Genomic DNA, 15703 nt, shown 5'->3' on the forward strand with positions numbered 1-15703 from the left:
TTGACGCTGCTTAGGGATGTGCCCGCTGCTTTGCCCAGGCCTGGAAGACAGAGCAATGAGGATGAGTGCAGCCAGCCCTTCGCGTGGAAGGGAGAGGCAGGTTTGGAGGGCTAGTCACAAACCTGAAGTGCCAGCTCTGGTAGAACTGGAGCTGAGGGCACCAACACAGTCTCTGTATGGCTAAAGGAAAGCAAAACACTTAAAAATGTGCCTCGTTCCATCCTCCATCAGCAAAGCACTTAAAGCACCTGTTTAATCTTAAGAAAATACTGGGGTCCCACTGATTTCTTCATCAACACACGCTTGCCTAAGTGCTTTTTCAAAGAGGGAAGCTGAAGCTGAATCTCTCCAGCAGCTAGAAACTGTTGTTTCGCTAACACCCATGGGGGGGTAAAATGGGGCAAAGCCCTGAATAAAAGCCCCCGAAAGGTACAAAGTTCTTCAAACTTTATTGATACACTGCACAATCACAACCATCTCTTATTCTTTCTGAATTAGAAAAGGTTACAACTACAATGTAACATGCACAAAATTCAGGTAGTATATTCACCCTTTTAATACAATTATCGACGGAAAAAATCAAGACTTGACTTCATTGCTTTCAGGAATAATAATCAAATGATAGTAATCCTAGAAGGCTGACAGGAAAAGGAAACAAAACGAAAAAAAAAGGTTTGCTTTTTTTTTTGTATCCACTCGATCTTTTATTTTTCTTTAAAGCGTTAGAACACACGAAATTATTTTTTTTTTGTGGTTTTTAAGGATAATTGTGAGAAAAATGTGCACACCCATTGCCTTGACACAGCTAGTAGAACTGCACCATTGATAAGTCATAGAAGAACTTTTTAAACCTAGCATAGAGAAGGACTTGGAACTGGACAGTTAACGGTTTCGTACATCCAACATGTTCCTCACAACTGCACTTGACATGTCACAAGAAACTTAAAACTTGTAAAAAACAAACAAAAAAAAATCTCCCCACTTCTTGTAATAAGGAGAGACAATCCTTTCAGTTTTCTCTGCCAAAAGAACTAACAGTGTGGCCGAGACAGGACTCACTTGGAGGTTCCCCTGTTCTTCACGCTCACTGCCCATGGTAGCTGGAAGAAGTCAGTCCTCAAGCCATGGGTCTGGATGAGCCTAAAGCATCCCTTTAACAATACTGGAGAGACCTGGGCATGCACTTGCCTTCGTTCAAACATGCCTGATCCACTCCACTCACTTGGCCTTGGACCCAGCATGTTTAGTATGTAAAGAGTAATTGATGTGAGTGTGTGTGTGTGTTTTATATATGTGTGTGTGTGTGTGTGTATGTGTGTGTATATATATATATACATACATATATATATATATGTGCATGTGTATGTGTGTATATATATATATATATATATATATATATATATATACACATACATATATGTGTTTGTGTGTGTGTGTGTGTGTGTGTCAACTAGCAGAAGGACAGTATGCATTTATCGTCGATCCTTTGGCCTTGGTTTCAAAAGTCCAGCTGTTTCCTGCCACACCTTTTAATTGCAGTCTTTATCACTGTTCCCCTACAGCAAGGGAAGAATGGGAATTGTTTCCTTGGGAATGGGACCGTTCCATCGTATCCATATTTAAGGACTCTTCAGGAATATACCACTGCCTTTTATAAAGGCTTCCTGTGGCTACTTACATGTTCCTTCCTTTGGGGGAAAAAAATTGCACTTGGAAAGTTTTGAAAACTTAGGGCTGTGCAAAAAAAACTAAAACCCTCTTGCTGTCGGTGAGGGAGGCAAGGGGGTGAATCGGGTTTTTGGCCAGAAATGGAAATGTTGTTCAGCTTTGCGGTGGTGGCTGTTTATTTTCACCAGTTTGTAGAGATAACTGGGGCGGGGGGTTACAGTCAGGAAATGTCTTCTTCCCATCCGTTGCTTCTTCCCCTTTGCTGGGCAAGAACACTGAGATGTCTGTCCAGACCAAGTGACTCAAAGATTCACCCATCACGTTCAAGCCTTTCCTATGGATCTGTTCAGGATCACCCTTTGTCCTGCTGCCACGTGCATCACTATTCTGAGTGATCCCTTTTTTCAGTGAGTTGGTTTGTAATGGATGTCTTTAAAAGCAATGTCGCGGATCTTGCAAGAGGGCCTTACACAATGGCTTGCTCAAGGCAAACCGATAGCATCTTCTTCACATCAAGCTCTCCTGGGGAGATGGGCTGCAGATTCAAGAAACAAGAGGTTCCCTGTTGCATAGGGAGGTGGAAATCCTTCCAAAGTGTAGCTTAAAAACTCAAGGCACTTGAGATGATCAAGTGAAAAGCCTTTTATATACTTTTGCCCAAAAGAGTAATATGCTATGCCACCTCAGGCGTGCATGGGGACCTTGCTCACTCACACACACATAGCAGCACTTCTCGTGAGGTCCCACTCAAAATCAAATCCACCTGAAGAACACGTATAAATAGGGTACATAACATTGACTGTTGTGGAAGAAAAGTCTGGTACCAGCTTGATCTCCAAGAGTTTCAGTTCCCGTCATTTTTTGGAAGTGTTAGTGAGTCCATGAAACACATGGAAGCTTATTGGGACTTGCTTTGGGTTTTGTTGCAGGCAAAGGCTTTTTAGATTCCACCTGACAGAGCTTTGCCTGTAAGAGTAATTTGTGTTTCCTCTTCTGAGCCCCCCAAATTGTCCCCAGATGAGGCTTGTAGACTTATTGCATCCCTAGCGATGGTTGGGAGGGGAAGAAAAGTGGGTTACATAGGGCTAGCTAATGACCCTCCTGAGGACCTCGCCTCTGTGGTCTCCAGCTGCTCTCCTCTCCGATTCTCAACAGCGCTGGAGCAGAATTAACCACATAAAATGCTGTTTGATGACCTCCTCTGACAGGCAGAGGTACTTGCTGCTGTTGTTTCTGGTTTTATTAGTTTTTTTCCACCTAATACATTCGTGAGGATCAATTCATAGATTTTGAGACACCCCCCCGCCCCGCCTGCATTTATCTCATCTGGCCTCCTGTAGTACACACATAGGCTTCAAGTGACATCCAGTGGTTCCTGCCCCCTCGTGCTACAAATTGTGGCTGAACTAGAGCATATATTTCAATTGACCCTGGGGGTAAAGTGATGAAAATCTATTGCTTCAGTTCTTTTGAATTCCTCCTTGTGAGCCAATGAACTCAGTATATGTATTGGACTTTTAAAATACACCTTTGCGTGTCTTTAGTGACGTACCAAAATGAATGAAGGTCTTTGTTGGCCAAAACATTGCAGCAAAGATTCCTGTAGAGATTAACTCAGCATGCAACATTTCCTCTTCTTTTTTTTTTGCCCTATGTTTCTCTCTACCATGCTGTGTAATGCTCTTGGGAGAGTGATATAGCGGGTTGCTTCCTTTTCTTCATGTGGATGCTGAAATGTAGTTCCTGTTATCCAGGCGAAAGCCGGGGAGGGCACTGTTAGATTTTTTTCAGAGCAGGAAAACATTTAGAGGAAAGTGCAACATGCTACTATTCGTACTCCAGCCTTCCCTCCTTGGAAGGAAAAATACACGGGGAAAGAAAACATGTACATTCAAGAACTGGGATGGGTTGGGATTGTGTTATGTGTGTTAACGCAAAAGAAGACCCTCCCTTTCCTTTTTTATGAATATACCACCCAAATGTTTAGTCTTGTATAAGTTACATCAGAATGCTTGTTTGTAATCATTCATGAAAGTTTACATGTATTGACAGAGCTGAAGACCCAAAATGGCACATTCTTGACCATCCGTCTATCACACCTGAACCCACTGCGAGCCGGTGCCAGTCACTCATTCTCCACAAACTCATCTTGCATTCCCAAAACGTGGCCTAAGCAGCTCAGTACGGTAGGTCCTATACTTCCTTACTGCTTCCCTGACTGCGCTCAACCCCCACTGCCCGGTGTCTGGTATCGGCGCAAGTGTCGGCGGGACAGTCATATAGCCACGGTTGCAAAATGAAAAAAAAAAAAGAGGAGGGGTGGGGAACCCCACACACATCACGGTCTCCTTTCACCTCCATTTCTACCTCAAAAGTAGTCTCTGTGTCTTGCAGTATCAGGGCGAGCAAAAAGGTTTCTACTAGGCAGGTTTTGTAGAAGCCACTCCATTTATCCCACAGATCCGGTTTCTGCAGCACGGCCCCATCTGCTCCCAGGCAGTGATGGAAAGGGCTGTTGGATGGACTGAATCAATCTGAGAAGGCTGGAGTCCTTGAGCCCCTTCCTGCCTCGCCTGCTCCAGAAAGCTAGCGGTTAGGTTTGACTGGGAAAAGTACATTCAAAGACATCACAGCAATACAGACTCCTCTTCTTACTGTCGCTGGGCTTTGAAGAAAGTGCTCCGTCCCTTTTAAATAAGGCCTAAACTGAGCCAGGAAACTTGGAGAAGAACCAGGAGGAACCTTTGAAACACACATCCACAGTCTGAAAAGTCAAAGTTTCGATAGTGCTGCTGCTACATTTCAGAGCCCGGCGCCAGAAATTCCCTCTCTGACTTGAACAGAAACAGCTGAGACACAGGAAACCACGTGAATATAGGGTTTTTTTGTGGGTTTTTTTTTCCCCCTCCCCTTCCCTTCCTCTTTCCCGTCTGTTTTCAATGTTGAGTTAATCAAGTGCTTGGAAATTAAGTCAGCTACTCAAGTACCCTCTGCTCATAAGAGCTTCCCAAACAAACACGAGAGTGATGTCAACACACTAGCAAAATAATTGGCCTCCATCAGCTTCAGACTGGATGGATTTCTAAGGGAACAAAAAAGGAGCGGGGCTGGCGACGGAGGTGAGAGATGGCTTCTGCCGGTCCCCGAACGGGCAGTGGATGCACCACTCGGAGCCGCAGACGCTTGGGGGCTGGTCTGAAAGACACCCGGCATGCCGCCCTGCGGAGCCGCAGGGACGCAGGCACCTGTTAGCGGATATGAAGTCACTGGCTCTGAAAGGCAAAGGGTTGTCAGGGGGTGGTTTTTGCCTTGTGTTGGGGTGTTTGCTGCTGGAAGAGAAACATTTTGGGGAGGTAGGACAGCAGAAGCAGCTTGATTTCTTTATTATTATGCTTTTTTTTTTCCTGGTGGCACTAAGCAATGGATTGCTACTGAAACGTACACGTTAACCCGTCTTGTGCTTTGACTCTGACGTGGCTTCATCAGACAAGGGGCCAGATATTGCTCATCTTTTTGGCTGGGCCGTGAGCTAGCCTGGAGCCGTGTGGCGTAAGCATAAGGTTGTGGAGTTTCTAACTCTCCTCCGCCGTAACAGGTGGATGCCTGAGCGAAAACAGAGGGGAAAAAGAAACGGATGGATGGAGAGGGAAAGAAACTTGGCTGGAGAGATCGAGATGATTACACTGATGGATGGACGGAGACCAGAGCAAGAGAGATTTGGATAGAAACACAGATAATTACGTTGATAAATATGGCAAATAGCTGGTTAGCTAGAAAGCCAGATGGGTAGGTAATTAGATGGATGGGTGAAGAGAAGAGATAGATGGGTAGAAAGCCTGCATGATTACGTTGATGGATGGAAAGACGGATGACTCACCACGTTGTCTATAGATCCGCTCAGTTTAGTCACTCAGCCCTCAGCTACAGTGCAAGGCAACAACAGCGCCCCTAGCATTTCCCTAGCTGTGCTCTTAAGGGCTCTCTGGTCCTCCATGGCACGAGTGCCACAGACCATCCACAGCCACTGTTTCCTGCGGTTGCTGAGAGCCCAGGTGCGGGGGGTGGGCATGGGAATTGCTTGACGGGATGAAGCCTATTAAAACATCCACCCAGATGGAAGCAAGGTGAAACCCAGGTGTAACCAGACACTTAGAAACTTGAACAAGTATGTACAGTGTAACAAGTAGAAAGAACAATCCTTTTGCTTAAGAGACACAGAGATAATAGGACACTTTGACTCTTCTTTTTTTTTTCTTTGCTTTTTTTGTTTGTTTGTTTGTTTTGTTTTTGCTTTTTTTTTTTTTTTTTTTTTTTTTTTTTTGTAGCTTCCGCTATGCATCGTCTCTCAAACCAAGGCATGTCTCTCGGGGCAATTTTAATGGGCTTGGCCGAGACACGCTCCCGTTTCGGACATGTGTATAAATAGGGTTCAGGGGCGGGGCTGGGGCAGAAGAAAACGACTTACTTTGAGAAACCCCCATGACTTATCCCCTCACCAGGCTGTCAGATCCCTTTCCCCTTCCCCTTCACCCCCTCCCCCGCCCTCCCGGCAGTACGTTCACGCTGTAAAACGGTGGTGGTTGCCCCCGCAGTGTAGAGAGTAAAGTCTGTGGTGTGGGAGAAGCCAGGCGTCACCTCCAAGGACCCTCTGCTTTCTTATCAAAACCTGATGAGGAAGTGAGCAAAGAGGGTGCCCGATAGCCAGAGGCAGGCCATTGCTCTGGAAGCCGCGTTGCTGCCATCGTGCACTGCTCCAGGGCCTGGACAAGGTAGAGAAAGAGAGGGGCTGTTAGCGCCATGCAGAGGGATGGGGCTTTTGCATTAACATTTTTCAGAGAGGCAACTCAAATGAAAGCCCCACGCAAAATGCTTTGCGGCTCAAGCGTATCCCAGATAAGCACACGGCTGGCCTTTCCTCCCTTTTTGTTCGTGGCCCCGATTTCCTCCTTTGAACACATCATCCCCTCAACTGCTCTTGCAGGACTCAGTCGCCCCTCTTCCCCGTATGCAGCCCACCAGGGAGGGATGCTGCCGACGCCGATCCTGGCCTGTGCGATGCAATTTGAGAACGAGTGCCCTCCAGCCACGAAGCCGCGTTCCCCTCCCTTTGCTGTGACTGCCTCCGTGTGCTCCTGGTTGCTCTTCCCTTGACCCTCAGCTCAACTCCAATTAGGAAACCATCCACACCAAGTCAGCGTGAGCCCCGGGCGGCTAGCTGGAGGACTTCTACATGAGCTGTAGACATAGACTCATGGAAAATGAGGGCTGGAAGGGACCTGAGATCAGCTAGTCTAACCCCTGGCTCAAAGCAGCGCCGTCCCCAACTACATCATCATGAGGTTTTCATCTCTGTGCTGTGGCTGCTAATGAGGGCTCATCTGTGTTGGGTCTAAAGGAGGAGGCCTGTCCTCTGGGACACAAAGCACTGGCTGGCTCTAAAAGGGGAGGCTTGTCCACTCGGACATAAGCTGAGAGCAGGGGCTTGCGGCTTCTCAGGAGCGTCCCAGCCGTTCCCCTGTTGCTGCCAATGGAGGCTGCTCTTGAGCTGATGACCTGGAGGCATTAGACATGCTCAGCTGGCCACAGAAATGCAGCTGGTGCTAGGGTAGAACGTGCTTGCTTGTTACCAGCCCCACACTCGCTGTCTGACTGGGATAAGGTTGAAACAGCCTACTCAAGGTGTGGGTCTCCACAAAGCTGCCTGGTTTATATCAATCGAAAAATGTTGGAAGCTGGGGGATTACAAATGGTGTCTCTTCCTGGTAAGGTAAAGGATTGGCATATCCCCTACATGGCATATTCCCAAATAGGATCCAAAACTGCAGGGTCTGCCCCAGCAGAGACCCTAGTGGATTGCTCTTACTACAAGGACAACGGGCTTGGTCTCATCTGGCACTCCTGCACATCGGAGCCAAGGCCTGGCCCCCATGGCATGAGAAGCTTTCCATGCCTTCGCTTGTGAGGAAAACCCAGTGAGGGAGATGGTGCTGAAACTGGTCTCAGGCCATGCTAGGAATCCCTGGAAGGCCTCAAACAAGGCGCTGCTGTATTGCACATTTGCCCCCAACCTGCACAGGGCCTCAGCCTGCTGGTAGACTCATGGAAGGACCTTCTGCAAGGTCAGGATGCAGTAACCACCCCGGCCTGATGTGTTCACTGAAACGAGAACGGAGCATTTGGCCCAAAAGACTGCAATGCATATGCCCTATGGCGGGGAACGCCAGGCAGCCAGAGGTAATACGCTGTCCCCAGCTGAGAAAGCAGCCCTATACACATGCGCTCCCTGAAGAGCACTAGCAAGCACTCCTTGTTCCACAGCAGTCTGTGCTGCAGGCCTGCCCTGCTGTTTCTCCCTATAGCCTGCAGCAGTAGGTAGTAAAATAAAGTAAGGCTGCTGCCGAGGTGCCATGGAAGCCAGTTTCAGTGACATGTGTTTCCCTACATTAGATCCTGAAAGGGACACAGAGTTCAGTAATCTTTGCCAATTCCCTTGACACCTGTCTCTCTCAAAACCTCCATGCTAGGACCAGTGTCAGGTTTGTAACTGTTGGGGTCTGGTGGGTCAGGATGAAGGTGCGGCAGCAGGGCGGGATGGACCAGTAGGGATGAGACTCAGACTGGGTGCTGGAGGTGAGGGTGAGAGTCCATCCCCACAGATGGGGAGGCAAGGCCATGTCTGCATGGGCAGGTACGGGCTCACGGGTCAGAACCAAATCACAATGTCTGAGCTATGCAAAGAGCATTTGTGCAGCCTCGTGCAGGTGCCACTAGCCTGCTGGTTTGAGACGCTCCCTGGTTACTCTTGCCCATCCTTTTGGCACATAACAGACCCCAGCTATATGCTGCAGCCCGCGTGCCCCCAAATGCTCTCACCGGAGCACTATATTGCCAAAGTAAGAGTCGATCTCTACTTTGTCCTTCCAAAACTGCAGGTGCAGCACAGCCCTGGTTGCATCCCACCCTCCCAGTCATTGCTATATTTGCAGAACTTTGCAAATAGTTCTGGATTTAGAATCGAGCCGGAGCAAAAATAGGCTTTATCTCCAGACAGACACCGCCCCCTCCCCCTGCCCCTCAGTGGAATTGCTAGAGACTAAAGACACCAGCAAAGCATCGTGCTGTTTGATTCATTAATCGCAATTTTATAGTAACCCTGATTGACTGGAACCACGGAAAAGAAAGCAGCTGAGCCAAACTACTCCCATCTGGAGCCCTTTATGCTGTAACTGCTCTTAAATGCTTTACACTCTTGTAGTTCTGTTCTCCAGCGGGCTCTTTCCACTCCCCCCATACATGAAAAGACAGATCTCGGTTGTTATTTAACTAGCCTAATGGCACTAGCCTAATTAAAAATTGATAGCAACTGAGGCACATGGGCAGACTGCAAACCGCGGCATCCAGCAAGCAGCCCCCGATAATTGTAGTGGCATTCCTTTTAATACTGGGGGATATTGTCAGGAACAAGACATTGATTTTATTTTCTCCCTTTGAATGCGGCAAAACCAGATTTCAAACGCGCGGAGCTCGCCTAAGATAACTTACTGGCTTGTCTCACTCTGGCATCTGAGAGCTCGTTAGCGGGTGTTTGTGGGGCTGGGCACTAAGGTTATGTTCTGAGCAAAATCCTGCCCTGAGGTGTGGACAGGTGAACAATTATATTGCCTGAAAAAGTGGGGCCATGCATGAACATGTGGCAGCTGATGCATTATAACTGTATCTGTCCTGTGCAAGTCTCACTTAACGAAACTCTCTTTTATTCAGGGTGAAGCTGGCCCTGTGTTTGCTTCCCCGCACTACAGGAGAGGCGCGGACAGATGAAACAGTGAGCATGCATTCAGCTGATCTGTGGTCAGACCTGCCCCTCTTAAAAGGGTATAGTTGACTAGCCACATCCCAGGTCTGAGCTCCTGGGATGGAGTGGGGGGACTAGGAGATACCCAATCAATGGAAAGTGGGATGTCTTGGGTGGTTCAGGAATGCAAAGGCTATTGGCAGTATGAGTCCTTTTTTTCTTTCCCCCCAATCTGGGCAGACCCTGCTGCCCATGAATACTGCCTGCACCCTGAGCTTGTGAACCATATTTCTGCCACTAGCACCCAAGTCCATGCAGGCCTGGAGGTTTCCTGCACTCTGACGTCGCTGTGCAGAGAGCAGGAAAGCAAGCTGCTCCCCTGTACCCTGCAGCGCGCAGCAGGGATTTGCCAGTATCTTATTGCTGCCTTAACCTGGCCCATGGGAAGCTCGGTGCAAGCCCTGTGCTGCCTTTCTGGCCATTAAGACTGCTGTGTACTTTTGCACTGAGGATCCCACAGCTCGCTTCAGCCCATTCAGATCAGTTTTGTCAACCCCTGAAAGAGCTGCTCCCCTTGTACAGGTGGGCAGGCAGACCCCCTCGCTGTGTCAGCAATGGCTCCAGGACTCCTTCCTCCCAGCGCCCTGCTCTGCGTCCCTGCAGCATTGCACCTCTAGAGAAGAGCTGGGGATGGAAACCAACATCAGAGAGGGACAGGTTTCCCACATTCCCTCCTAGGAGCGCTCTCCAAGCACCCTGACTTCCCCTTGCCACTCAGAAGCAGTGACAAATACTGCCTTGGTTAATCACGCCAGCTCGTTATGTTTTAAATTTGAGATCTTCAGCTCTGACTAATGGGAAAAGAAACCCAATCCTGTGCCTCTTAGCACGTTGTGCATGCAGAGAGCGCAGCGTGGACACCATCTGCTCCCCCGATCTCGGCACACAGGTAGGTTTATCTCCCAGGGAAACGCTAAGAGCAGCACATAAATAATTTTTTAAGAAAATCTAATTACAGGGGGAGAGATTGATCTTAAAGCATATTGATTCAATAAAAGGCAGGGTGGAATTCAGTGTGCTTTTCCTTCACTCGAGGCCTGAGTGCCTTTATTAATGTGCTGCAGGCAGGTGGGTGTGTGTGCAGTGCAAGGCAAGGTAAAAGGATAAAGGGTTTTGATTAGTGCCCAGATGCCAGCGTGATGGGCATAAGGGGATGTACGAGATGCCCTCAGTCCTAAATGGCCAAATTTAAATTTGCATTTGTGTTGTTTCATTATGGGAAAATAAAAAAGAGACAGAAATGAAGGTTTATCTACTCTGCTCTTGTCTTGCTGGCCGCAACGTCCAGTATTGCACTAAATGCTATCAGGCCCTAAGCCAGGAGCACAGGTCTTGTGGACACTGGAGAGCTGTGCATTGTCATTACAATGTCCAGGTCAGTAGTAATGCATTTGCTGGATAGGTTGCTGGTGTGGAAATCTGGTTCTATTTGTGGTGCCGACACTGATCTCCTCTATAACCTTGGGCAAGTCACTTTGCTTCTCTGTACCCATATCCCCTCCTGCTGTTTGGCCCTCTTGTCTGCAAGTTCTTTGGGGCAGGGATTTTCCCTGATTATATGTGGAGAGCACTTAGCAGAACGGGGTCCTGATCTTACTTGGGGCCCAGCTGCAAGAGGCACTTGGGAAAATAACTGCGACTTTGGGAATGTTAAGTTCTGGAGCAGCCTTTCCAGAAGAAAGCGGGGGGTGGAGGTGGGGAGAGGAGAAAGGACAGAGGAGAAGATGGAAAGGCAAAGAAACTAAACTTTTTACAATGGAGCTCATTTCACTTATGAGAAGGGTTACGTGATGTGGCTGCCTGAATGAGCATAAGGTGGCCCTGGAGACCCAGCAGGTCCCTTCCAGGCCTGTGTAAAGTTGTGAACTTAAAGTGAATTAACCATCATTTCACTCCTTCAGGCATGTGCTCCTTGAGAATAAAAGTGGCCTTCATTCATTTTGGCTAAAGTTTTACCCAAAGCAAACTCAGAAGAACTGAATTTAGGCCAGTTTCATTCTGAATGAGTGCTCCATTGCATAGAGTTAGTTTGCTTAGAAGTTAACGTGGATTAACCTTCCTGAGTGTCCTCCTGCCAGCACTCCCTTTTCTTGGACTTCCAGGTGCTACCGTGATACAGATATTAATCAAGTAAGTGGTGCGTAGGCAGCTCCATTAACAGGTTTCTTTCCCTTGCTTGTACCCTGGTGTTCATGCCGCCGTGTGCTTAACATGTTCAAGTGCTCTGCCAGAATAGGATCAGATGCTCTAGTCATAACAGCCTAGTCACTCTTCCAGCACTGCTTCTGTAGGTAACTAGGGTCACAGACTAGCTTGTGCTACGAGCAAACCCTATTTAGACCTGCTTGTCATGCAGCAAATGTGAACGGTGCACAGCCCCCTTTAAGGCATGCAAACACTTGGCGTGCTATAAAGTCACTCAGCATGCCAATGTTCCCCAGCTTATCAACCAGGCCCATGCTGGATGGGAGTAAAATGTGTCCTTCCAACACAGCGCAATGAGAATTCATTCTGTATCTCAGCTCTTCAGCCTTGGGACGGCACAGTATATAGCCTAGACTCTTAGGCTAAACCTAGGAGAATGGGTTGTGAAGGACCAAAGAAGAAAAAAATTGGAAAGACAAACACCCAATAAAGATCTCCGTATACAGAGTAAAGAGAGCAGGGAAGGACATAAAGAAAAATAACTACAGAGGAACAAAATCAGGAGGCATGCAGAGAAAGGCCCATAAAGAAGACATAAAGCTGTTTGGGAATTTGTAAGGTCAATTTGTGTGTGCGCAGGGGGTAAGAGGAGGGATTACTCAGCCAGACAGACAATTTTCGGTGGGAGATGAGTCTGAAAGCAGGTTGACGAACGTGACTGTATTCCAGACCAATTTCTATGTGCTGCACTTGCTGGAAGACAAACCTCTTAAAGGATCCGATTATTCTAAGGGAGCCCGAGTGGAGCATGACTTTATGACTAGTCAAGGGCAAGTTTAATAACGAGCTGGTGCGACATGTGCGCTCCTTTCCCCAGCACTGCCTTGACCTTGTGGGTTTGTTTTTTTTTCCCCTTGCATGCGTGTAGAAAGATCTAGGTAATCGGTTAAAGGGACTCATTGCCTTCAGTTGGGAGAAAAAAGTCCTCCAGTCTTCCAAGCTTTGGGGTTCAACTTCTTTTTGTCAATTCTGACCCCTTGCCCAAGTTGGTTTAGTCACCCGTAGAAGGCAGTTGACCCCCAGATGACAGCAATGCATTTGTAGCCTAAGGGGCACCCAAGCTCTGATAACAAGAGGCCGCTTGCCTGGGATGTTGACCCAACGCGTGCAAGCCAGTTCTCATCCATGCTCGCACTGTTCTTGTTACCATTGCCAGCACCTCTCCAGTGCTGTTCACAAACAGTCACATCTGCTATGGCACAGCTTGGTCCTCAGCCTCCAACTCCAGAGGTTGGGTAGCTCCTAACCCACTCCTGAGCTCCATTTAGGGGCGTGGAGGTGGGAGTGGGTCCCTGTCTCATGGACTGTCCAAAGTGAGCTTGAGACTCAAGCAAGGAAGGGAGGATGGTATATAACACGGCTAATTAAGCTGAACTGTTCAGGCGTTAAAACATCTGTTCTGTAGAGGCCTCCATGTAGGGTACATACACTGCTCAGGGCCTAAGTAGGGCCTTGCACAGACCCATACACTCAGGACATCTCCAAGACACAGGCCAGAAATATCATGCCTTCTTGTCCTATAGCTGTAGTCAGCCGTGCCGTGGGCTGGGGCTCAAGGTAATACAAGAGGTGGGCGTGCGGGCATATTCACAAGGCTTTCAGCATGTGGGAGATCTCAGTGCCACCAGATCCAAACCTACCTCTGACTTGACTGACTATTCAGACCTGGTGCCCCAGCCTAAGCCTCATCCGAAGAACGTACTGGCTCCAGCGCAGCCAAAAGTGACTCTAGCAAAAACAAAACTAATTCCCCCCCGTTAAAAGAGGAAACATTAACTTATAATTACACATTTAACAAAAACTCTGATGCTTCACTGTAATCTGAAGTAAAAATAAACACAATGTGGGCTGTCTAACCTCATTAATTTTAAGACAAAGGAATAACAGCCATCGTAATGGCAAGGGGGAAAAAAAAATAAAAATTATGGAGTGAGGGGATCTAATTAGCTGATGTGTCTCGTCGCTTGTTCAGGAACACAAACCTATTTTCTGCAATGCAAAACCAGCCTAGCCAAATTGTTTCATTTCAAACAGAACTTTTATTTTCCTTAATTACAGCAGAATGCGGTGTCATCTTCACGAGCAGCCGGCAGACAGTCTATGGCCTGCAATTCAAATGTATTTTTTTTTCAGGGGTGGGAGAAAGAAGGGGAAGGCTGCAGTGTGGCGGTATTTTTTGTTTCCTATTTTAAAAACTGCATTCAGTCTTTAAAATGTGACCGAGAGTCTTGTAACGTTCTGTCAAAAAAAAAAGCTAATTCTCGTCAGATCATCACAATAAAGACAGAAGCACTGCCGGGCTGCAAACCTCAGAGCCTGTGCTGACTTGAGCAGCCGTCGCCTTGACAGTGTCAGAATTCAGCACACGAGGACTAATAACCAGATGCCAATGATTTTGGGAAGGGGGTGGGGGGGGTGCAGAAATACTCCTCAGAAATGAAATGTGAAATGTCTGCATATTTTTCTAATATGTTGACATTTTGTAGGTCGGGGAGAAAATGCAACTGATTGTGCTGCTGCCGTCAGCCAGAAAAAGAAAAGGCTGATTCACTCCCCCTCCTGCGTAACTAAATTGGAGATGTACAAACGTATTTGGGAAAGCAACGGAGGGGTTTTTAGAGCCCTCGATATGCGGGGAAGAGAGAAAAGAAGTCCCTCGACAATCATTTGCTTAACTGCTCCTGATGAGAAGTTTGGCTTTTTTTTTTTCCCCCCCGCTCATTTCAGTTTAATTTCTAGGCACTTTCACTATGAGTCACCCGTTTCCCCAAATGAAGCCAGCAAGCTGTTCTGTGAGGCCCTGTTTAGAAAGGGGCTATTTTTTGCTTGACGTTTAATGTCAGCCTCCACTTTCAAAGTCAGGTAAGGGACGTTTGCCTCGGTTAGGGAGAGAAGCAGGATTTGTACAGCCAGGGTCAGGGTTTTTTCCTCGCCAGCCGGAGGGGCCAAGTTTGATGCCAGCTGTCGGGCTTGTGAGAAGGAGAACCTGGGGTTGTGAAGTTCACATGCTGAGCCAAACACTCTGCGGGTCTGGTCTGCGTATGGCTAACGCCATAGAAAGTTCCTCCAAAAGAGGAACGCTGTGTACGTTGTGCAGTTTAGCCCTTTTGCTCTCCTGAAACTCTGCCTGGCTCTTCCTCGCAGCCTACTTAATTCATTTCCCTAAAAACCTGCAGTTGAACCTACTGCCGTTGCATTTTCCTGAGAAAGATGGCATGCCATTTGTGCATGTCCCTCTTGCCATCCCTCCATCACGAGTAAATAGACTACTTTTTTTCCCTTTTAGTTTTTTGGGGGGTTTTTTTGCTAGAAAACCTTGTCGCCACTCACTCCCCCACCCCACCTCCTCCGTTCATCCACCGGCTTGGACTGCAATTAGCACAGTGCTGTGCCTGCGTGACAGATCTCCCTATTTCTCAGGGGGGTGAGGCACGCTCGCGAGACAAGGCACAGGAAACAAACAGACAGACACAAAAACCAACACGCCCAGCGCACTCCACAGTCTCCGTGCGGGGAGGGAACGCTCCAGCTAGCGGGCTTTTTTCAAAGTCATTTTCTTTCCTTCTCCAGAGTTATGTGGAGACACTAGATGGATCAATGAAGAGCGTTCACTCTGAAGGTTTTCCTCTCTCAGAGCCTGCTTACAAAGGCATCTTCCCATTTGGGACTTGGGGATTTCTCTTTTTCGCCCCCTCCCTGTTCCCCACTCTATCAAGCTACCTTGCCTTTGCCAGGGTTTCTTATTCTACTGCATGTGTTCGGCTAGCTGGTTCACTGACTTGATTATTACTACTGCTTTTTTATGTAGCCTCATTTTGGGGTCAAGAGATGAGGGTTTTTGTTTCCCACTGAGACCTGTAGCTGCACTCACTGCTTTTCAGATTACAGATTAATACTGGTAACTGTTCCACTTGATCTTACTCACAGCTTGGAGCCATCTCCATTCTGCTGCATCTTCTTTATTTTTACCCAAATTCA

The 15703-nt window shown here is 47.7% G+C and overlaps 1 protein-coding gene across 8 annotated transcripts in view; it reads right to left on the minus strand.

Annotated features, from left to right (window-relative positions):
• Positions 1 to 430: 430 nt before the first annotated feature.
• Positions 431 to 15703, minus strand: part of LOC102574673 (opioid-binding protein/cell adhesion molecule) — a 749440-nt gene continuing 734167 nt past the window's right edge. For all 8 annotated transcript variants that reach the window (XM_059719855.1, XM_059719858.1, XM_059719859.1 and 5 more), the window contains one exon: positions 431 to 6428. In XM_059719855.1, the coding sequence (XP_059575838.1) occupies positions 6300 to 6428 (129 nt within the window). In that variant the 3' untranslated portion in view covers positions 431 to 6299. The remainder of the gene's footprint in view (positions 6429 to 15703) is intronic.

The sequence above is a fragment of the Alligator mississippiensis genome, chromosome 16 (genome assembly GCF_030867095.1).
Source record: "Alligator mississippiensis isolate rAllMis1 chromosome 16, rAllMis1, whole genome shotgun sequence".
NCBI lineage: Eukaryota > Metazoa > Chordata > Crocodylia > Alligatoridae > Alligator > Alligator mississippiensis.